The sequence below is a fragment of the Podarcis bocagei genome (genome assembly GCF_964188305.1).
Source record: "Podarcis bocagei genome assembly, chromosome: 13".
In the NCBI taxonomy this organism is placed as follows: Eukaryota; Metazoa; Chordata; class Lepidosauria; order Squamata; family Lacertidae; genus Podarcis; species Podarcis bocagei.
This window is the reverse complement of record NC_138138.1, coordinates 13937916-13960765: the sequence shown is the minus strand read 5'-3', so window position 1 is coordinate 13960765 and position 22850 is coordinate 13937916. Positions and strand designations below refer to the sequence as shown.

Sequence of the window (22850 nt, the reverse complement as noted above, 5' to 3'; positions counted from 1 at the left end):
CCCACAACCACCAGCACTGACTTGCCTGTCACGACTACCGCCACTCCCACAACCAGCACTGACTCGCCTGTCACGACTACCGCCACTCCCACAACCACCAGCACTGACTCGCCTGTCACGACTACCGCCACTCCCACAACCAGCACTGACTCGCCTATCACGACTACCGCCACTCCCACAACCACCAGCACTGACTCGCCTGTCACGACTACCGCCACTCCCACAACAACCAGCACTGACTCGCCTATCACGACTACCGCCACTCCCACAACCACCAGCACTGACTCGCCTGTCACTACTACCGCCACTCCCACAACCACCAGCACTGACTCGCCTGTCACGACTACCGCCACTCCCACAACCACCAGCACTGACTCGCCTGTCACGACTACTGCCACTCCCACAACCGGCACCACTGACTCTCCAGTCACTACTACCGCCACTCCCACAACCACCAGCACTGACTCGCCTGTCACGACTACCGCCACTCCCACAACCACCAGCCCCAACTCGCCTGTCACGACTACTGCCACTCCCACAACCACCAGCACCGACTCACCTGTCACGACTACCACCACTCCCACAACCACCAGCACTGACTCGCCTGTCACGACTACCGTCAGTCCCACAACGACCAGCACTGACTCTCCTGTCACGACTACCGCCACTCCCACAACCACCACCACCACTGACACGCCTGTCACGACTACCGCCACTCCCACAACAACCACCTCGCTGGCCACAACTACCACCACACCCTCAAGCATCACCACCACCTCGCCAGCCACAACTACCACCACTCCCACAACCACCACCACCTCCCCGGCCACAACGACCACCACTCTCACAACCACCACCTCACTGGCCACGACTACCACCACACCCACAACCACCGCCGTGCCAGCCACGACTACAACCACTCCCACAACAACCTCCTCGCCTGCCACTACTACCACCACACCCACCTCCACCGCCTCACCAGCCACATCTACCACCACACCCACAACCAGCACCACCGCCTCGCAGTCCACAATTACCAACACTCCCACAACCACCACCTCGCCGGCCACGACTACCACCACTCCCACAACAACAACATCGCCGCCCACAACTACCACCACACCCACAACCACCACCGCCTCCCCGGCCACGACTACCACCACTCTCACAACCACCACCTCACCGGCCACGACTACCACCACACCCACAACCACCACCGTGCCAGCCACGACTACAACCACCCCCACAACAACCACCTCACCTGCCACTACTACCACCACACCCACACCCACCTCCACCGCCTCACCAGCCACATCTACCACCACACCCACAACCAGCACCACCGCCTCGCAGTCCACAACTACCACCACTCCCACAACCACCACCTCATCGGTCACGACTACCACCATTTCCACAACCACCACCACTGCCTCGCCGGCCACAACTACCACCACTCCCACTACCACCACCTCGCTAGCCGCGACTACCACCACTCCCACAACAACAACATCGCCGCCCACAACTACCACCACACCCACAACCACCACCACCACCTCTCCAGCCACAACTACAACCTCTCCCACAACCACCACCACCGCCTCGCCAGCCACAACTACCACCACAACCACCACCTCACAGGTCACAACTACCAGCACGCCCACTACCACCACCACCACCTCGCCGGCCACGACTACCACCACGCCCACAACCACCACCACATCGCTTACCACTGCCAGCTCCACCACGCCACCAGTTACAACTTCATCCACCACCACTACTAGACAGACCATTACAGGTGATTATTTGGTTTTATTTTGCTGAATCTGTTTTCAATGGCTTCTTTATAGCTGTGTGGGAAACTGGAAGCAAATATGAAATTTAGCTGCTTCCTTATCCTTGAGGCATTTTTTTCATGTAAGGCCTAACCCCAGATTCAGGTTTCAGAGTTCTGTAGCCCTTCCATTTCATCTGCACGGGGAACCTTTGACTTTAACCTGGTGGTTTCTGGAGTTTCCGAGTTCCCTGAGTTTTAGTCATTATCAGATTTGTGGTTCTCCTGGTTCTTCAGAGAAGCCTTCCTTTTCTCTGGGAAGCTTCTGCGAGGTTTCCAGTGAAGTGTTGATACTTCCTACAGGTACGTCTTGGCTCAGGAAGATGCCTTGTGGCACAAGAATGCGATGAAGACCAGCTTTCTAACCAGTTACTTCCAGTGCTTTTTTTTTCTGGGGATACACAGGGGTACTCATACCCCTAAACATTTTATGAATCTTTGTACTTTTGTCCATTTACTGTATTTATTTTTCCCCAATTTGAACTATAAAATCGTGATTTCCTTGAGTCAAAATGAGAGTACCCCTAAACATTTTTTAAAGGAAAAAAAAAAACACTGGTTACCTCAGTTCCCCTTCCCATGGCAGTCCATTTTCATTGGATTGCATCTCCTTCTCTATCTTGCCTTTCTGTGGTCTAAGCCACTGAGCCTCTTGGGCTTGCCGATCAGGAGGTCAGCGGTTCGAATCCCCACAACGGAATGAGCTCCCGTTGCTCTGTTCCAGTTCCTGCCAACCTAGCAGTTCGAAAGCACGCCAGTGCAAGTAGATAAATAGGTACCACTGTGGTGGGAAGGTAAACGGCGTTTCCATGCATTCTGGCTTCCATCACGGTGTCCCGTTGCGCCAGAAGCAGTTTAGTCCTGCTGGCCACATGACCCGGAAAGCTGTCTGTGGACGAACGGTGGCTCCCTCGGCCTGAAAGCGAGATGAGCGCCGCAACCCCATAGTCACCTTTGACTGGACTTAACCGTCCAGGGGTCCTTTACCTTTTTACCTTTTACCACAGAAGGCAAAGGAAGTTTGCCACTTCAGCGGATAATGGCATCAAATTGGAGTTTGGCCATAGTGGTTTGAACATTTTAGAGAGTGATTTTTGGCAACTGGCTGCAAAGGGGTTGTACGCATTCAATGTGGACAAGGGACATTCAATGTGGACAATGCGGACAAGGGAAGGTCAGTGTTGATTTCCCTGCAACAACGCTCACCAACTTCCAAAATTAACAGGAATGAGGGCCTTGGTGCCATGCCTGCCAACATGGCCCAAAGCTGGATTAGACAGGGCACTTCTAAAACCTTTCAGATGAACTTAATACGTTGTGGGTTAAACCACAGAGCCTAGGACTTGCTGATCAGAAGGTCGGCGGTTCAAATCCCATCAACGGGGTGAGCTCCCGTTCCTCAGTCCCTGCTCCTGCCAACCTAGCAGTTCGAAAGCACGTCAAAGTGCAAGTAGATAAATAGGTACCGCTCCGGTGGGAAGGTAAACGGCGTTTCCGTGCACTGCTCTGGTTCGCCAGAAGCGGCTTAATCATGCTGGCCACATGACCCGGAAGCTGTCTGCGGACAAACGCCGGCTCCCTCGGCCTATAGAGCAAGATGAGCGCCGCAACCCCAGAGTCATCTGCGACTGGACCTAATGGTCAGGGGTCCCTTTACCTTTACCTTACCTTCCCGCTCCACTCTTCTTCAACCTGTGGCACCTTAAAAGAGTAGCAAGTGTTTCATGGCATCCTCGGCTGAGATAAAATTTTCAGCTCTGAGGAATTGTGAAACGTTACTTGAGTGTCAAGAAGAATTTCACTTTCCCTCTGTGTTTTTCTCTATATACCTGTACATTAGATTGCTGCTAACCACATTTTGTGGGGGAAACCTTCTCTCTTCCAGAAACATGTGAAAATGGGGGAACACATGATGGCAACAAATGTTTGTGCCTTAGCAATTTCTATGGGCCGAAGTGTGAGCTCCCAGTTCCAGACATGCCTTTTGAAGTGGGTAAGTAGAACCGAGAGCAACCTGACAAGAATGCGATGAAGACCAGCTTTCTAACCAGTTACTTCCAGTGCTTTTTTTTTCTGGGGATACACAGGGGTACGCATACCCCTAAACATTTTATGAATCTTTGTACTTTTGTCCATTTACTGTATTTATTTTTCCCCAATTTGAACTATAAAATCGTGATTTCCTTGAGTCAAAATGAGAGTACCCCTAAACATTTTTTAAAGGAAAAAAAAAAACACTGGTTACCTCAGTTCCCCTTCCCATGGCAGTCCATTTTCATTGGATTGCATCTCCTTCTCTATCTTGCCTTTCTGTGGTCTAAGCCACTGAGCCTCTTGGGCTTGCCGATCAGGAGGTCAGCGGTTCGAATCCCCACAACGGAATGAGCTCCCGTTGCTCTGTCCCAGTTCCTGCCAACCTAGCAGTTCGAAAGCACGCCAGTGCAAGTAGATAAATAGGTACCACTGTGGTGGGAAGGTAAACGGCGTTTCCATGCATTCTGGCTTCCATCACGGTGTCCCGTTGCGCCAGAAGCAGTTTAGTCCTGCTGGCCACATGACCCGGAAAGCTGTCTGTGGACGAACGGTGGCTCCCTCGGCCTGAAAGCGAGATGAGCGCCGCAACCCCATAGTCACCTTTGACTGGACTTAACCGTCCAGGGGTCCTTTACCTTTTTACCTTTTACCACAGAAGGCAAAGGAAGTTTGCCACTTCAGCGGATAATGGCATCAAATTGGAGTTTGGCCATAGTGGTTTGAACATTTTAGAGAGTGATTTTTGGCAACTGGCTGCAAAGGGGTTGTACGCATTCAATGTGGACAAGGGACATTCAATGTGGACAATGCGGACAAGGGAAGGTCAGTGTTGATTTCCCTGCAACAACGCTCACCAACTTCCAAAATTAACAGGAATGAGGGCCTTGGTGCCATGCCTGCCAACATGGCCCAAAGCTGGATTAGACAGGGCACTTCTAAAACCTTTCAGATGAACTTAATACGTTGTGGGTTAAACCACAGAGCCTAGGACTTGCTGATCAGAAGGTCGGCGGTTCAAATCCCATCAACGGGGTGAGCTCCCGTTCCTCAGTCCCTGCTCCTGCCAACCTAGCAGTTCGAAAGCACGTCAAAGTGCAAGTAGATAAATAGGTACCGCTCCGGTGGGAAGGTAAACGGCGTTTCCGTGCACTGCTCTGGTTCGCCAGAAGCGGCTTAATCATGCTGGCCACATGACCCGGAAGCTGTCTGCGGACAAACGCCGGCTCCCTCGGCCTATAGAGCAAGATGAGCGCCGCAACCCCAGAGTCATCTGCGACTGGACCTAATGGTCAGGGGTCCCTTTACCTTTACCTTACCTTCCCGCTCCACTCTTCTTCAACCTGTGGCACCTTAAAAGAGTAGCAAGTGTTTCATGGCATCCTCGGCTGAGATAAAATTTTCAGCTCTGAGGAATTGTGAAACGTTACTTGAGTGTCAAGAAGAATTTCACTTTCCCTCTGTGTTTTTCTCTATATACCTGTACATTAGATTGCTGCTAACCACATTTTGTGGGGGAAACCTTCTCTCTTCCAGAAACGTGTGAAAATGGGGGAACACATGATGGAATCAAATGTTTGTGCCTTAGCAATTTCTATGGACCGAAATGTGAGTTCCCAGTTGAAGACATGCCTTTTGAAGTGGGTAAGTAGAAACGAGAGCAACCTGACTCCTATTCCTGCAGAGCAGACCAAGTACACTCCTATCCCTTTTTCGCCGAATATAAGATGGGAAAGACTAGGGTATTATCAAACATCAATAATAATAACAGTCTGATCCAATACAAAAAAGTCACAATAACTTAAAAATAAACAACCTATATCAAATAAAGTGATATTCAATAATCCTTTAGAATCTATAACAGTAAGCAGTAAAATTAAATACTGGCAAATAATAAACCGTTCAGACTTATCCACTGCAATGAAGAATGATTAAACTACAAGCCATAAAAGTAACGGCAAGGCACAATGCATAAAATACCGCAAAACGTACAAAATGATGTATTAACAAGAACTACCACTTATTATTAAATTATTAAATTAATTATTAAATTAAGTTATGCAGCTATCTTCTCTTTAAAAGACATCCAGGGGGATTGGAGGGGTAAAGCAAAAACATTTGGGGTGGGGGCCACAGTTGGGGGCTTTAAGTCGTATGTTTAAAGCACTCTTAACCACCACAGCGGCCATAGCTTCCCCGCAAAGAATCCAGGGAATTGTAGTTTGTTCCGGGTGCTGGAAATTGTAGCTCTGTGAGGGATTTTCTGACAGTTCTCAACACCTTTGTATATATAATTATGACGATAATGATAATGATAATGATGATGATGGTTATGATGATGATAATGATAATAATAATAATAATAATAATAATAATAATAATAATAATAATAATAATAATAATAATTTATTTATACCCCGCCCATCTGGCTGGGTTTCCCCAGACACTCTGGGCAGCTTCCAACAGAATATTAAAATACAATAGTCTATTAAACATTAAAAGCTTCCCTAAACAGGGTTGCCTTCAGATGTCTTCTAAAAGTCTGGTAGTTGTTGTTCTCTTTGACATCTGGTGGGAGGGCGTTCCACACGGCAGGTGCCACTACCAAGAAGGCCCTCTGCCTGGTTCCCTGCAACTTGGCTTTTCGCAGCGAGGGAACCACCAGAAGGCCCTCGGCGCTGGACCTCAGTATGATATAAATGAGATTAGACATTTATATGGCACTTTTGAGCTCTTAAAAGAGCACTCAGAGCACAATAAATCCCATGGACAAAGTTATAAATAGAGAAAATCATATACAGTCTTGGCAAGGATGCGATTTCTCCTCTTCTAATTTGCTCTTGGAATACAGCCATTAGCAACAGCTATCAGGAATCTCAAGGGAGCCTTTGAACTTTGGGCAAAACGCCATGTTGTGTTAAACACGCTTTTTTAAAAAAGGCTTATGCTGACCATTTTTATTTCAAAGGAAAGCAGAATTTCCCACACCTTTGATCTGGATTCCACTCTAAATCTGGATTGGAGCCCCACAGTAGATTCACACCCCAGCTGCTCTTTGCCCCTGTAGGTCATGCTTATGGCATCTTTGGGGGGGTAAATATCAGCTGTGGGGTGGGGGCAATCCCTCCAGCATAATCAGAACCAATGCCTATAAAACCGAGCAAGGCTTCTGCAAGTACAGACTTTTTGCTGGAAGAGGCAGATGTTCCTAGACCAGGCATAGGCAAACTCTGGCCTCCAGATGTTTTGAGACTACAATTCCCATCATCCCTGACCATTGGTCCTGTTAGCTAGGGATGATGGGAATTGTAGTCCCAAACATCTGGAGGGCTGGAGTTTGCCTATGCCTGTCCTAGACTGAGGATCAGCCAAATCTGAACGAGGAGGGTCAATTAAAGTATAACTAATAGCCATAACTTCCGTATTTTGCGCCCCATAGGATGCTCCGGCCCATAGGACGCACCTAGTTTTTTTGGGGGGGAAATAAAGAAACAAAATTTTATTTCCCCCCCAGGTGCGGGGCTGGAAGAACCAGGTCGGGGAACAGTGGGAAGGCACTCTCTGCCTCCCCGCTGTCCCCCGAGCTTGTGGGGCTGGCGATGGGGAGAAGTGCGCTGATCCCGGGACTGCAGGCAGCTCTGCGCCGCCATCCGGAGCAGGGCGGGACTTAGCGCCCCGCTCCCGGTGGCCGCGCAGAGCTGCGCTGATCCCAGGACTGCAGGCAGCTCTGCGCCGCCATCGGGAGCGGGTCGGGGCTTCGCCCCCGGCTCCCAGTGGCCGCGCAGAGCTGCGCTGATCCCGGGACTGCAGGCAGCTCTGCGCTGCCATCCGGAGCGGGGCGGGACTTAGCGCCCCGCTCCCGATGGCCGCGCAGAGCTGTGCTGAGCCGGGGACTGCAGGCAGCTCTGCGCAACCCTCGGAGCCGGTCTCCCGAGGGTTGCGCAGAGCTTCCTGAAGCCTGGAGAGCGAGAGGGGTCAGTGCGCACCGACCCCTCTCGCTCTCCAGGCTTCAGCGAAAGCCTGCATTCACCCCATAGGACGCACCCAGATTTCCCCTTCATTTTTGGAGGGGGAAAAGTGCGTCCTATAGGGCGAAAAATACGGTATTACTAATAGCATAGATCTGCTATTTAGACATTTGCCCTGCCCCATTGCAACCCATGTTAAGTTCTAGTGCTAGGAGATGGGAAGAAAAACTTCTGTTTCTCCACATCATACATTTTATGAGGTTTTCTCTTATTCATGTCCTTCTTAGTGGGGTGGGGTTTCACCTTAACTAAAACACCTCCAGCATTTTAGCAGTTCCTCAGAGGGGACATGTTCCAATCGCCTAAGGATTGATCTCCCTCCATTTTAGAAAGTGTGCCCGTGACAATTGAAGTCCAAGTGAAAATCACCAACAAGGAGTTCGTTCCAGAGCTCGAGAACCAAGAGTCAGAAGAGTATAAGAACTTGGAAGAGGAATTTAAGATGCAGGTAACAATGAACCATTGGCTCGTCCTTCAACACCTTGCTCTGTTGGTTATATAGTTCTCTTTCATTCTGTTTACCTTCCCTGTCTAAATGACTCCAGCCTGGATTATTAAGACATTCTGTATTTTTCCTCTCCACCATTTAGATGGACAATGTTTATCAGGGCGTCTCTGGATACCAAGGTGTGGTGATCTTAAAACTGCGGTAGGTACCTGAAGCAGAGACCACTTTGAGATGCCATATTGTCCAGTGGCCTATTCATGTTTCAGATTAGGCTAAGGTGAAGCCAGTGAACGAGTCCTCCTGGCTTCCTGTTGCCACCCTACCAGGTCCCTCTCTCCTCAAAGGAAACCCAAGAGGTTGTTGTTCCCAGAATCCCCCTTGTTCCGTATCATTCCCAGGCACCAAATCTCTCCCTATGAGATCTTAGGCTGCTCCTGTCTGTACTCCTGTTATCTGGATGACTAAGGCTACCGTTCATCTATTGACTGAAGAGTAGCCCAGTCTAGATTCCAAATCAAGAATGTTTCCACAAACAGAGACAGTTCGTGTGTTGTTGTTGTCGTCGTCGTCCTTGTCATTGTCATTAATATTTTTTATTAGTTTTCAATTACAATCCAATACAGTGGTACCTTGGGTTACATACACTTCAGGTTACAGACTCCGCTAACCCAGAAATAGTACCTCGGGTTAAGAACTTTGCTTCAGGATGAGAACAGAAATCTTGCTCCAGCGACACAGCAGCAGCGGGAGGCCCCGTTAGCTAAAGTGGTGCTTCAGGTTAAGAACAGTTTCAGGTTAAGAACGGACCTCCGGAACGAATTAAATACTTAACCCGAGGTCCCACTGTAATAGCCTCATTATAACAATACCAATTTATAATACAATTACTAATACCAATCGTTCAAATACCAAATTATATAATTTAGATAAGGTCCCGTCCCCCCGCGTGCTAGAATTGCTGGTTTGATTATTTCTTTATTTCTGCATTACAAAATCTTATGAATTTCAATTACATTCCGGTCATAATAGCAATCCCTTATACGACAACTGCAATATTAATAACTTCCATTCATGCTGACACATTAAATGATTTATAAAACTACAAATGAGGCACTCAAACGATATCCTTGTTCTTCCTGTGTGTGGCAATTATTCTGTCCGTGGTGTTTCTTCCTGTCCTTGTAAAATGTTATGTTTATCTTTTCCCGGTTGTTGCTGTTATCCATTAGGCATTGGGCGGAGCTGATATCCCATTGTTCTTGTCTGTGCATTGTTATGCATTCGGCTTGTGCGCCATACATTGAAAGCACATTGCATTCTGCAAATAATCATGGGAACTGGAGGGCATCTATCAGAGATCTGCAATTCCCAGCACCCTTCACAGACTACAGCTCTCAGAATTCTTTGGAGGAAAACATGTCCTTTAAATGTATATGGTGTGCATACAGCCATGCTGATAGAACAAGATTTAGGCTCCCCCCCCCCCCCGTAGCACTGATCTTGCACATTCATAAGGACATAAGTGAATTTCCCGTATTGGCTTTCTCCTCGTCAACGTGCGCCCCTGCCGCATAGCTGTCAACCGTCCCTTATTTGGTGGGAAACTCCCTTATCCCAGCGCCGTGTCCCGCTGCTGTCCCTTATTGATGATGTCCCTTAAATTTCCCGGGTTTCATGCTTGCCCGGCTCAGGAGGGAAGCAGCGGCCCGGGGTCCTCCGCCGCGCGAGAGAGTGCACGCTGGCATCCTGGTGCGAGGAGTTCTATCGGCCCTTCCCTGCCCGAGAGGGGGGGGGAGAAACTCTCGCCCACGCCGCCCGCGAGCCCGGAGGCGGCAGCAGTAGTGGCAGCTGAGGAGGCGGCCTGAGGGAGGAGGAAGAGGAGGCGATGGGGATGGGGAGGGACGCAGAAGGGCGGCGCTTCAGCGGCCACGGCGGGAACCGTAACCGCCTCATGCCAGATTGACAGCACCTGTCAATCCTACCAATGTATGTAACTCTTTACAACAGCAAAATCCCTTATTTTGGCTGCTGATCCCTTATTTTCGAGGCTGCTGCTCCCTTATTTTCAAATCTGTAAGTTGACAGCTATGCCCTGCCGTGCTCTTTTTAACAACAAAATGGTGGTTGAGATATTGCCCTTTGTCATCGCTGTGTTAGGAAAGGCAGCATTATCGTGGACCACGAAGTCATCATTAAAGCTGTAATAAACAACGATGTGAACATCATTGACAAAACTGTCCAGAATTTGACCGAGGTCGTGCGGAAGCAGCTGACTGCCGTCAACTCCACTCAGGAGGAATGCAATACGGGGAACTCATGTAAGCTCCGGGCAACAGTCTTCCAGTTCGAGATGATATTTCAATATTATTGTGTCCTCCTGGCTAGAGAAGGGTACTCAGAAGGTTCCATGGCTGGGAGTCCCTGCACTAAATAAAAGCCCATATCTAGAGAAGGAGTCAGATTGATCTCTTGCAGCAAAAACAAGAAAAAAGGTTGTGACACCTTGAATAATTTAATGACGGCATTATAAGCTGTAGTGGACTAACTCAGGCTTCCTCAACCTCGGCCCTCCAGATGTTTTGAGACTACAATTCCCACCATCCCTGACCACTGGTCCTGCTAGCTAGGGCTCATGGGAGTTGTAGGCCAAAAACATCTGGAGGGCCAAGGTTGAAGAAGCCTGGACTAACTTCTACTTCATCAAATGCTTCAGAGAGCCAAGATGTGTCTGCCTGATTTCCTCCAACTCCACCCACCTATTTCTAACAAGAGCTTCTTTCACATACCGTCCAACATTTCTCCGATGAAACTGGGATGTCCTATTCCATTATTGGGACGCGGGTGGCACTGTGGGTTAAACCACAGAGCCTAGGGCTTGCTGATCAGAAGGTCGGCAGTTCGAAACCTCGTAACGGGGTGAGCTCCTGTTTTTCGGTCCCTGCTCCTGCCAACCTAGCAGTTTGAAAGCAGGCCAGTGCAAGTAGATAAATAGGTACTGCTCTGGTGGGAAGGTAAACGGCATTTCTGTGCGCTGCTTTGGTTCGCCGGAAGCAGCTTAGTCATGCTGGCCACATGACCCGGAAGTTGGCTCCCTCGGCCAGTAAAGCGAGATGAGCGCCGCAACCCTCAGAGTCGTCTGTGACTGGACTTAACTGCCAGGGGTCCCCTTACCTCTACCTAATCCACTATTATTATTATTATTATTATTATTATTATTATTATTATTATTCCCCACCCACCTGACCTATGTTCAAGATTACATTACAGCATATACCTCTCCACATTACCTTCTTTAGAGAGACTTTAGAGAGACTGTCAGGGCATTTTGAAGAGGTGCAGAAAAAATATATAAGAAAGGAAATAAGTAAAATCATGCAATGTAACCATCTCTTTCTTTCCGCAGCATTTTGCTTTTCAGCTCCACCTGACCCTATTCTGAGCGCAAGCACAAATTTTTCAGCTGAAGGTGAGTCCCAGAATTAGGGAGGGACAAAGGGATTATTTATGCACCCGCAGCCTCTCCAGCGAGAGCAAAAACAGTGAGCTGCCTGGAATTGGTCCTGCATGCTTGCTCATTCTAAACCCAAGGGGAGCTGCCTGCCTGCCTGTTCTTCGGCTGCATCATGGTGTCAGCAAGTTGGCACTGCCAGGCCTCCATTCTTCTCTTTCATGGTGGGATAGTTTGGCAGATGCCCTCCAATGTTCCTCAGATGAAAACAGGTACATTCTATTCCGCATCAGCATCACTAGATCCACACTGATCTGTTAAACCAGGGGTCAGCAAACTTTTCCAGCAGGGGGCTGGTCCACTGTCCCTCAGACCTTGTGGGGGGCCGGACTGTATTTTGAAAAAAAATAATGAATGAATTCCTATGCCCCACAAACAACCGAGAGATGCGTTTTAAATAAAAGCACACATTCTACTCATGTGAAAACACCAGGCAGGCCCCACAAATAACCCAGAGATGCGTTTTAAATAAAAGGACACATTCTACTACTACTCATGTTTAAACACACTGATTCCTGGACCATTCGTGGGCCGGATTTAGAAGGCGATTGGGCTTTTAGAGGTGCTTAGGTGGGGCATGGCCAAGAAAGGTGGGGAACCACTGTCGTAGTCGCTGCTGCCCTGGACCCCCTTCCCCCCATCGGCAGTACCCACTGAGCTGCCTCCGCTTCCCTGAGTGTGACTTTGGTCCCAGACAGTCCTGGCCAAGGGGAGGGAAGGGGCAGGCAGCTGGGCGAGCAAGTGGAGCTGGGTTTATTGGGGGGGGCACAGTGCAGCCCTGCTGGGCTCTAGTGGGTGGATGGGTGGCCGCTGCAATGAATGAAAAGGTGGAGAAAGATTTTAGGTTTCTTCAAGGGGAGAGGGGAAAGGCTTGCATCTGGGAATCTGGGGCTCTGCCTGACAAAGCGAGAAGCCATGATAGCCTTAAGGGCTTCATGAAGGTCTTGGCAGTTTTTGTGGCAGTGGTCTCTTCTTCTTTCTCCTTCCCAGCTGCTTGCAGACAAAACATCGATCCCAGATATGCAGACTACTATTACCCCGATAACTCCACAGGCACGCTGCGCTGTATCTCCGACTGTACCAAGGACACCAAAAGCACCATGAACTGCAACAATGGCTTGTGTAGCATATCTGAAAGAGGCCCTTACTGCAGGTAAGTGGACAGAGGAGCAGATAGCAGAAATATCCCTGGATCCGGGCATCCCATTGCAAACCTGAATTGGTGCCAGCTGAAAACTGTGACAGTCTGAAAGAGCCCTGTTCCTCTTCTTCCCCTCTGCAAGAAAATCCAGATGTGGGCTGGGAAGGGGGGAATGCTCTCCCCTAAAACCACTTGCACATCTCTCCTATACACTTGTCCTACACTCGAGTAGGACCCTGGCAGAGACACACGTCTGACTGGCATGTTCTCTCCCTCCTGGTCGTTCGTTTGGGAGCTTCAAAAGCTTTCTTCAGCCCAAACATCACAGCAACCGATGCCAACAGACACACTTAGGGATCCGCAGAGTTTGCACATCATGCACGTGACAGACCTCAGCAACTCAGCATTTTGGCTAATTACTTTATTTACATATTAACACACACGGAGCACTGCAACATGGCTCCCTCTCTCTCTAGCATCAGACAGCAAAGAGAAAGAACAAAGGACAATAGTCCCACTTCACGGAACACAGGAACACAAACATCCTGTCTCCGTCACTTTCCACTCTGTGGAGTCAAAACATATACCGTCATGTGCAAGACAACAATCCCATGACTGCAATCATGGAGCAGGAATTCTAACACCCGGCAAGGCCTTGGGAAGGGGGAATGCGCTCCCCTGAAACCACTTGCACATCTCTCCCATAGGTGCAATGATGTGGAGTCCTTTTGGTACATGGACGATCGCTGCCAAACACCGATCCGGAAGAGCGATGTTGGCTTTGGGGTTGGGCTGGCTGTCCTTGCAGTGATCAGCACCGTCCTAGCGATATTCCTCCTCAGAGCCAGACAGAGGAAGTCTCGTTCCAGGTAAGAAGCGCAAGAAGTGCATGGGTAAGGTGCAGCCTGGAGGAGAATAACCTAAATTTCTGGACCTTCTTGGCAGGGAGCCGAACCTGATTTCCTGGGATCCTTTATAGCAATGAGTAGGGGATCTGTTTGGTCCCACGAGCTGGATCAAGTTTGAACTCGCAGGGTCAGTCGCCCGATGCCACGGTGCCAACTGCTGCAACATGCTTTGAAACCGTGGACTTCAAAGCATCTCTCAAGGTGCTGCTAAAACAAAGGTGCTTTCCTTCATTTTAGAAGGGGATTTTATGCATTGGAATCCCCTGCTAAAATGAATGTTTTCTTCCCCATGTCTTAGCAGCGGATGACAAAGGGTGAGAGGAGCATTTTAGCTGGGGTTTTTGTGAAAATCCTTTTTTTACGTATTATTATTTTATTTTTATTTGCACTTTTAACAAAACAACAAAAGGAAGAGGAATAGATGTATAAAATGAAATAGAGGAAAATAAATGACGTACAAATAATACTACCACCGACAAAAACAAACAAGCCACACAACACCATCACAGAATTGTAGAGTTGGAAGGGACCCCAAGGGTCATCTAGTCCAACCCCTGCAATATACAGGAGTCTTTTTGCCCAATGTTGAACTTGAACACACAACCCTGAGATATTGGTATGCAACCTGTTCAAAGGTAGCCCATACAGCAAGGTCCTTAGATGACTGAGTAATAGATGGTGCATATTCTTCCCCACAAGCTGAAAGCATAAGTCTTATGAACCATAAAGGTAAAGGTACTCCTGCCCGTACGGGCCAGTCGTGTCCGACTCTAGGGCTGTGCGCCCATCTCACTTAAGAGGCCGGGGGCCAGCGCTGTTCGGAGACACTTCCGGGTCACGTGGCCAGTGTGACGAAGCTGCTCTGGCAAGCCGGCACCAGCGCAGCGCACGGAAACGCCGTTTACCTTCCCGCTATAAAGTTGTACCTATTTATCTACTTGCACTTAGGGGTGCTTTCGAACTGCTAGGTGGGCAGGAGCAGGGACCGAGCAACGGGAGCTCACCCTGTTGCAGGGATTCGAACTGCCAACCTTCTGATCGGCAAGTCCTAGGCTCTGTGGTTTAACCCACAGCGCCACCTGCGTCCCACCTTATGAACCATAAGAGCTAGCAAAAGAGCTAGCTAAGGGAGAGGGCAGCCTGCGCTGGAAGAGCACTGTTAGAAACTCAGATATATAAGTTACGTGCCAAATAGCTCCTTAAACCAGAGTTACTGTCACCAAAACAGAATGCCTAGTTGCCATTTGGGGGCCAGATAGCTCGAAAGTCCAATTTCTCAATATGGCCTTTTGGTTGCCGAAATTCGTTCTGAGTGTGCAGATAAAATATAATGGGTAGAATTCCGCAGGATGTGTTGCTAGTGTGTGAAAACAGTGGAGAGGATCCTCAGGCATGCACCTCCAGGTGGTGGAGACATCAGGCATCTTCACCTGGTTGCAAATGGCCGGTTTTGTTGTTATTTAGTCATTTAGTTATGTCCGATTCTTCGTGACCCCATGGACCAGAGCACGCCAGGCACTCCTGTCTTCCACCGCCTCCCGCAGTTCGGTCAAACTCATGTTCGTAACTTTGAGAACACTGTCCAACCATCTCGTCCTCTGTCATCCCCTTCTCCTTCTGCCCTCCATCTTCCCCAACATCAGGATCTTTTCCAGGGAGTCTTCTCTTCTCATGAGGTGGCCAAAGTATTGGAGCCTCAGCTTCAGGATCTGTCCTTCCAGTGAGCACTCAGGGCTGATTTCCTTAAGAATGGAGAGGTTTGATCTTCTTGCAGTCCATGGGACTCTCAAGAGTCTCCTCCAGCACCATAATTCAAAAGCATCAATTCTTCGGCGATAAGCCTTCTTTATGGTCCAGCTCTCACTTCCATACATCACTACTGGGAAAACCATAGCTAGGTGCAAAATGTACTTGGCACATGTTGAATGCTGTCATCCTTCTGTCTGCCTCCAGGTCCTAGTAATGACGTCTTGGTTGTTGTTCCTGCAGCTTCTCCGATGATGCTGAGGCCTGGTATGAGGAAGATGAGGAAGAGTGGAAGCCCTCAGGAGGTCTGACCATTGTGAATGAAGGAGCTGCCAATGAAGGTAAGGTCTCTTCATGTCATACATTAGGTAGTTGTGGGCCAGGGATTGCTCTTCAAAACTTAGGCTTGGGACCTCTTAGCAGTGCCACATATTGCACTGGGATAAAACAAGGCCGTGAATCTATACCTGTGCAGAACACGTCTGTCACCCACTCACCGCCATATTATGGAAGTGTTCCTGGCATCCAGGCAGACTACAGCCATTCCACAAACTCTCTCTCTCTGTGTGTGTGACTTTACGGAGCAACTGAGTGGCAGGGTCAAGGGCCAATCTGTGCACAGAGCTGACCAGGGCCGGCCCAGGAGTTTTGATGGCTTCCAGGAAAGCAAAGGTCTTGCTTTGCAAAAAGCAAGGAGGAGGGCACTGCTGCAAGGGCTGTGTAGACCAGGAGCAAATCAGGACACCTGTGTGTGTGTGTGTACACGCAGACACACAATCAAGATATACACAAAACACACACACACACAAAATCAAGAGGCTTTTAAAGTTAGTTTTATATACACACACAAAATACACGTGTTTTCTTGGTTTGTATGTAGATTCCCCCCCCCCCCGTCCCATTGCTGCTCTCAGCAACAGCCCTCCCTTCCCTTTGTTGTTCTTTGAAGCGCACAGGAGTCTTAATACTCGGCTGCAATGAAAAGAACTGCGGTCGGGAAGGTATGCCCTCAAGGAAGGCTTTGCAATGGAGAAAACAGGCTCTCTGTTAAGGCCAATCATTCATTTTGGCTGTTCTGTGGCCCTTTCCTTCTCAGAAAGCCAAGACAGAAACAGGAGTTTCCAGGTCTCTCTGGACTCGGTTGATACGACGACACAGGTGAGTACAGCCAGCTCTCATGCAAAGCTTCTCACTTCTCATCCTCAGGGACCGGCAACTGATGCAGATCTGGTAAATCAGGAGGGGGGGGGGCAGATGGAGACCAGCAAGGGAACATGTGGGAGCTGCCAGAATGAGCTTTGCAGCTTCATCATTACCAGGCGCTGTACACACACAATCCCATTTGTAAAGTAAAATTAAAGGGACCCCTGACCGTTAGGTCCAGTCGTGGCCGACTCTGGGGTTGCGGTGCTCATCTCACTTTATTGGCCGAGGGAGCCGGCGTACAGCTTCTGGGTCATGTGGCCAGCATGACGAAGCCGCTTCTGGAGAACCAAAGCAGCGCACGGAAACACCATTTACCTTCCCACCGGAGCAACACCTATTTATCTACTTGCACTCTGACGTGCTTTCGAACTGCTAGGATGGCAGGAGCAGGGACCGAACAACGGAAGCTCACCCCGTCGCGGGGATTCGAACCGCCGACCTTCTGATCAGCAAGTCCTAGGCTCTGTGGTTTAACCCACAGTGCCACCCACGTCCCAGCCCATTTGTAGCACACACCAAAAATGTCATTTTCCTCCGTCCAGAATTGTTAGTGCTGATTCTCAACTTAGAATCTGTATAGCTTGATTCTAGAGCCTGCTGCCCACAAGGGTGGGTGAGCTTACTTGATATACATTGGAAAACCTTCCCCTTGCTTCGGTAATCCATGTTTTCTCCCCTTTGCACGTGCCTCAGGTAAATGAAGCAGGAAGCATTGATTATGCTATTGCAATGCACCCACCCAAAATGTCATTGGGCAGGTCATGGGCATAGCCAGGATTTATTTTAGGGGCAGAACAGAACAGACACAATTGGCCATTTAGATTTAGAGGGGGTAGCTGCCCCCCTGCCTACGCCCATGTGGCAAGTGTAGATACACGCCCACTGCTGGGACCAACTAGATCTGTTTTCACCTGTTTACAAATGGCCACACTGCGGGGTAATGCACGATCAATCTGCAAAGAGCTATTACTTTTTGGATGAGACCAGTGTTGTGCAAATGCAGCCTCGGGCACTCAGAGGTGAAAGCAGCAAACTTTATTGCAGTCTCCCTGCACACATTTCCCCATCTGTCTATGTCTGAAGAACACTGAAGCACACACGCAAAGGCCCTTTTAGAAAATTGCCCCAGAATCAGTACAGGGCAGTAATCTACGGAAGCCACTGGAGGGAGCTGCAGTCATTAGGATCTTAACAACCACAACAAAAGAGACCAAGTACAGCAGTGAAAACTGGAATTGAAACAGCTCCAAAATACAGTCGTACCTTGGAAGTCAAACGGAAACCGTTCCAGAAGTCCGTTCGACTTCCAAAACATTCGGAAACCAAAGCACAGCTTCCCATTGGCTGCAGGAAGTTCCTGCAGCCAACTGGAAGCCACGTCAGACGTTCAGCTTCTGAAAATCTTCTGAAAACCAGAACACTCACTTCTGGGTTTCAATCGTTCGGGAGCCAATTTGTTCGGGAACCAAGGCGTTTGAGATCCAAAGTACGACTGTATAACTTGCAAAAAGGCAAACAGGTCTTGCAACAGAACGTTGTGCTCTCTCTAACGAGAGTGTTCCTATTTAGAATTGCAGCCAGCCAGGCATGCCCTCCTCCAGCATTGTATGAACCAGAGGTAGCCAACAGATATCTCCACATGCTATTGGACTACAGTTCCCAACATCTTTATCTGGACAACACTCACCACTAAGGCTTTCGAAATCAATTAAAAAATTAAAAAATTGTCCAGTAGCACCTTAGAGACCAAGTTGGTTCTGGGTATAAGCTTTCGTGTGCATACTAAGGCTGTTGTTGTTGTTTAAATCAGAGGAGTGATGCTATTGTGGAGTTTACATGCAAACAGTAACCCAGTCTTAGTTAACTAGCTACAGGAAAGGTGATTAATCAGCTCTAAAAAAGATTCCGCAGATACATTACTTTCAAATGGCTTTATAAAATTTCACTGAAATCTTAAAGTGCACATTTGCAATTGCTGATTTCTTTGGGTGTCAAATGAACCCCAAATCTTTTGGGGAGCTCATAGAGTATCTGACCTTTTCTCTTTGCAGTTGCAGTTCCAAAAACCAACAACATTGACCAACTGTTGATCCCATCCTGGAACACATCCTGGAAATTCGACTGAATTACATCAAGGACCCTGAAAGCCCAACACTAACAGCCAGACTATATTACAGTTGTCTACATTCCTTCCTGGGAGAGAGTTTTGGGGCTTGGTATCGTCAGTATGATGAAGACACCCAGCTCTGTTTCTCCTTTCCACCTAAATCCAAGGAAGCTTGTCTCAGTTCTGGAGCAGAATCTGTCAACAGTAGTGGACCAGAGGAAGGTGAACAAACGGAAACTTAATCTGGACAAGACAAAGGTGCTCTTGGTCAGTCAGAAGACAGAACAGGGAATAGGGATATTGGAAACTGGTTGTTGTTTTTTGATGACTGCTCCTAGACTTTGAAACTCCCTCCATACAGAACTTAGACTTCCTCTTTCCTTCTTGTCCTTCCACTGGCTAATGAAGACTTTCTTATTCCAACAGTGCTGTTGGGAAGTGACTGTTTGTGAGGAAAGGGCTGACACAATGATGTTTTTTATTGTAATTATCTGTATGTTCTAACAAAACATACACACACCCTTCCCTTGCATGCGAAGACAGGCTCCAGCAGATTGAGCAGACGAGATCGATAGCGGTCCACAAGGCAGTTTCTGCAAGTACTGTACAGGGAAGTGAGGAGCAGATGTGGCTTGTCAACCTGGGAAGGTAGCCCATATAAGAGAAGGGAAAAAGTGATCCTAAACCTCCACTGCCTTGCGAGATATCCTTGGGAGAAGAAAAAGCTAAGGAGTGAAGCCTGTACAAACCTGAAGTCCCTAAGAAAGTTGGATGGCTCCTTGTGTGCCTCCTTCTGGCAACTCCTGCAGCCAAGTTGATACCAAAAGTCTTGCTCTGCTTTCCTTTGGACAGTATCAGCGAGGCTGAGAGCGCTTGTCGTCTGGGCAATCCAGGACCTCCATACACACTGCCCAACATGTTTAAAGGTAAAGGGACCCCTGACCATTAGGTCCAGTCGTGACCGACTCTGGGGTTCCGGTGCTCATCTCGCTTTATTGGCCAAGGGAGCCGGCGTACAGCTTCCGGGTCATGTGGCCAGCATGACTAAGCTGCTTCTGGCAAACCAGAGCAGCGCACGGAAACGCTGTTTACCTTCCCGCCAGAATGGTACCTATTTATCTACTTGCACTTTGACGTGCTTTCGAACTGCTAGGTTGGCAGGAGCAGGGACTGAGCAGCGGGAGCTCACCCCGTCGCGGGGATTCGAACTGCTGACCTTCTGATCGTCAAGTCCTAGGCTCTGTGGTTTAACCCACAGGGCCACTCGCTTGCTTTTAAATTATTACCCCACCTGTGAGCCACCTTGAGCTGCTCTCAGGGGGAAAAGTGGGATAGAATTAAATATAACAACATCAACAATGCCTCCACTTACCACAATGACAAAAAGCAAGCATAGCAGGGCCAGGCAGGAAGATGTCAGTGTGGGGATGTCTCCAAACAGGCAGTCCCATAGTTCAATTCTTTCTTTCTTTTTTAATTGAAATAATTCAACATTAATACATTTATACATACATATTACGGATATACAAACATACATTTCATACAGTCCTTAAAAATATTCATAACATACCCAGATTCAATCCTTTTCCCACCACTGTCCCTCACCCCTCACCCCACCCCGTGTTATAATAATAATAATAATAATAATAATAATAATAATAATAATAATAATAATTTATTATTTGTACCCCGCCCATCTGGCTGGGTTTCCCCAGCCACTCTGGGCGGCTTCCACAGAAACCAAAAAACACTAAAATATCATACATTAAAAGCTTCCCTGAATAGGGAAGTGTTAGACTTCCAATCTACTCAATTGCAGTTTCTTTCCATTTCTATTACTTTCTTTCACACACTATTAAACCAACTTTCTACTTCATTTTCTGTTATACATTGTTATCCATATTATTTGGTATTTCAGTATTTATAACGGAACTTGTTTATTCTAATAGGAGTTCTGATTTCTCAAAATGAATTTGCAAATATCCTTTAAACACCTTCCAGTCCTTGTCTACCTTCTCTTCTGAGATCCTTCCGATTTCTCCCATTGTTTTGGACATATTGTAATACTCCAATAATTTGGCAAGCCACTCTGTTTTTGTCGTATTATACCACTTTTCCAATTTTTCAATTCTTAGGCTTCACAGTCCCAGGGGAGGATTGTGTCAGGTCTGATTCTGAACACATGAACTGGTTTTCAAGGTGTCCCAATGTCTTGTCTGTGTTCCTATACATCACCTGCACACTGTTGGAACTTTACGAATGCTTCATGTAGTGGAGGAATGATTAAAATCAAAAGGATTGCAAATGTGTTCATTGATTTTATTCGTAGCAGCACCCATTAATGAACAAGGGCACTTCCAGACCGTTGCTATTTTCGGGGGGTGGAGGGGGGATCCAATCACCAGCAAACTGGAGTTAGACAACGGAAGCTGATTAGCGCACTTACACAACAAATACGCTTCCTTCCCAAACTGGGCTTTTAGTGATGGGGGAATGCATTGGAAGCAGTGGGGTAACAGCTGCTTGACGCGATGTCATGTAACCTCCCAGGAAGCAAATCAGAACAAATGCTGGATCAATAACCAAGCGTCCCGGAAACATTTTGGAAACAGATCATAGCTCTCAACTTCTCCCTTTTCTTGCGAGGAATCCTATTCGGAATAAGGGAAATTCCCTTTAAAAAAGGGAAACGTTGACAGCTATGAAACAGATCAGGGTGACAATTGTTATGTAGTGTAGTTTCACCCTGGGCCAACAGGGGGATACTGTATATAGTTTTCACTCAGGTCTGTAGATAGTTTTCACTCAGGTCCGCGGCAGTTAGTTTAGGCGGGAACTCTGGGTTGTTGTGGTTACAATGTTGACAGCCGGCTGCCTATAAATACAGGCCGGCTGAGCTGTTCGCAGTCAGTTCTATTCCAGCTTATCTTAATAAAGAGCTACTTGAAGAAATCGCTGTGCCGGCTGCTATGTTAACCCACTATTCAACACTGGTGACGAAGGTGGGATCGATGGACATCAGAGCACAGCCAGATGCGGCCAACCTCTGAACTGAGCTGAATCACAGAGCGAAATCACTGAGCGAAATCACTGAGCGAAATCACTGGGCAGAACCAATTCAGAGCTGACTGTTCTGGCTAGAGCACTGTGTTCCATCCATCGCCCTTCACGCCGGCATCGGAATCATGGCTTCACTTGTGCCTCTACCGCCGTTTGCGCCAGCCTCTGAGTCATGGGACTCCTACCTCGCTCGGTTCGACTGCTACCTCCAAGCCAACGAGCTGACAGCAGTATCAGTGGATCGGAAGCGGGGCCTATTCCTCAGCCTCTGTGGGCCTGAGGTGTTTGAGACGGCCCGAGCATTGGTTGCGCCTGAAGCAGTCCAGGCAACACCATGGGACACGATCCAAGAGAAGCTCCGCAACCACTACACACCAAAGCCGTCCAAGATTGCTGCCCGCCATGCGTTCTACCACCGGAACCAGGCAGAGGGGGAGTCAATCAACAACTACGCCACCGCCCTGCGACAGGCTGCAATGCACTGTGAGTTCCGAGACTTAGACGATGCCCTGATGGATCGAATCGTCTGCGGGGTCCGGGACATCCATCTGCAACGGCGTCTCCTAGCCAAGCCAGACCTCACGCTACAGAAAGCCATTGAGGAGGCTGTGGCCTCAGAAGCTGCTGAACGCTCCGCCCAGGAGATCCGCAAGTCCAGCAGCCCGCGTCTTGCTAGGGGGCCAGTTCCAGTGCATCATGAAGAGGCCAGCAGTGATGAGGCATCCTTCAGTGAAGACGATGACGTGCACCAGACAAAGCGGGAGCGCAGGAAGCTCCAACAGAAGTCCAAGGGCCAACCGGAATGTGCTGGCTGCGGAGGCGACCATTCCCGTGCC

At 48.6% G+C, this 22850-nt stretch overlaps 1 protein-coding gene across 1 annotated transcript in view; it reads left to right on the top strand.

The window, feature by feature from the left end:
* Nucleotides 1-19881, top strand: part of LOC308570620 (uncharacterized protein) — a gene marked incomplete at its 5' end in the record, with an annotated part of 45882 nt that extends 26001 nt beyond the window's left edge. The window contains 11 exons of the mRNA XM_081165536.1: nt 624-1795; nt 5399-5506; nt 8220-8338; nt 8481-8539; nt 10496-10656; nt 11742-11804; nt 12837-12999; nt 13695-13856; nt 15885-15982; nt 16738-16799; nt 18899-19881. Coding sequence (XP_081021662.1) covers nt 624-1795; nt 5399-5506; nt 8220-8338; nt 8481-8539; nt 10496-10656; nt 11742-11804; nt 12837-12999; nt 13695-13856; nt 15885-15982; nt 16738-16799; nt 18899-18937 — 2206 coding nt within the window. The 3' untranslated portion in view covers nt 18938-19881. The remainder of the gene's footprint in view (nt 1-623; nt 1796-5398; nt 5507-8219; nt 8339-8480; nt 8540-10495; nt 10657-11741; nt 11805-12836; nt 13000-13694; nt 13857-15884; nt 15983-16737; nt 16800-18898) is intronic.
* Nucleotides 19882-22850: the final 2969 nt, after the last annotated feature.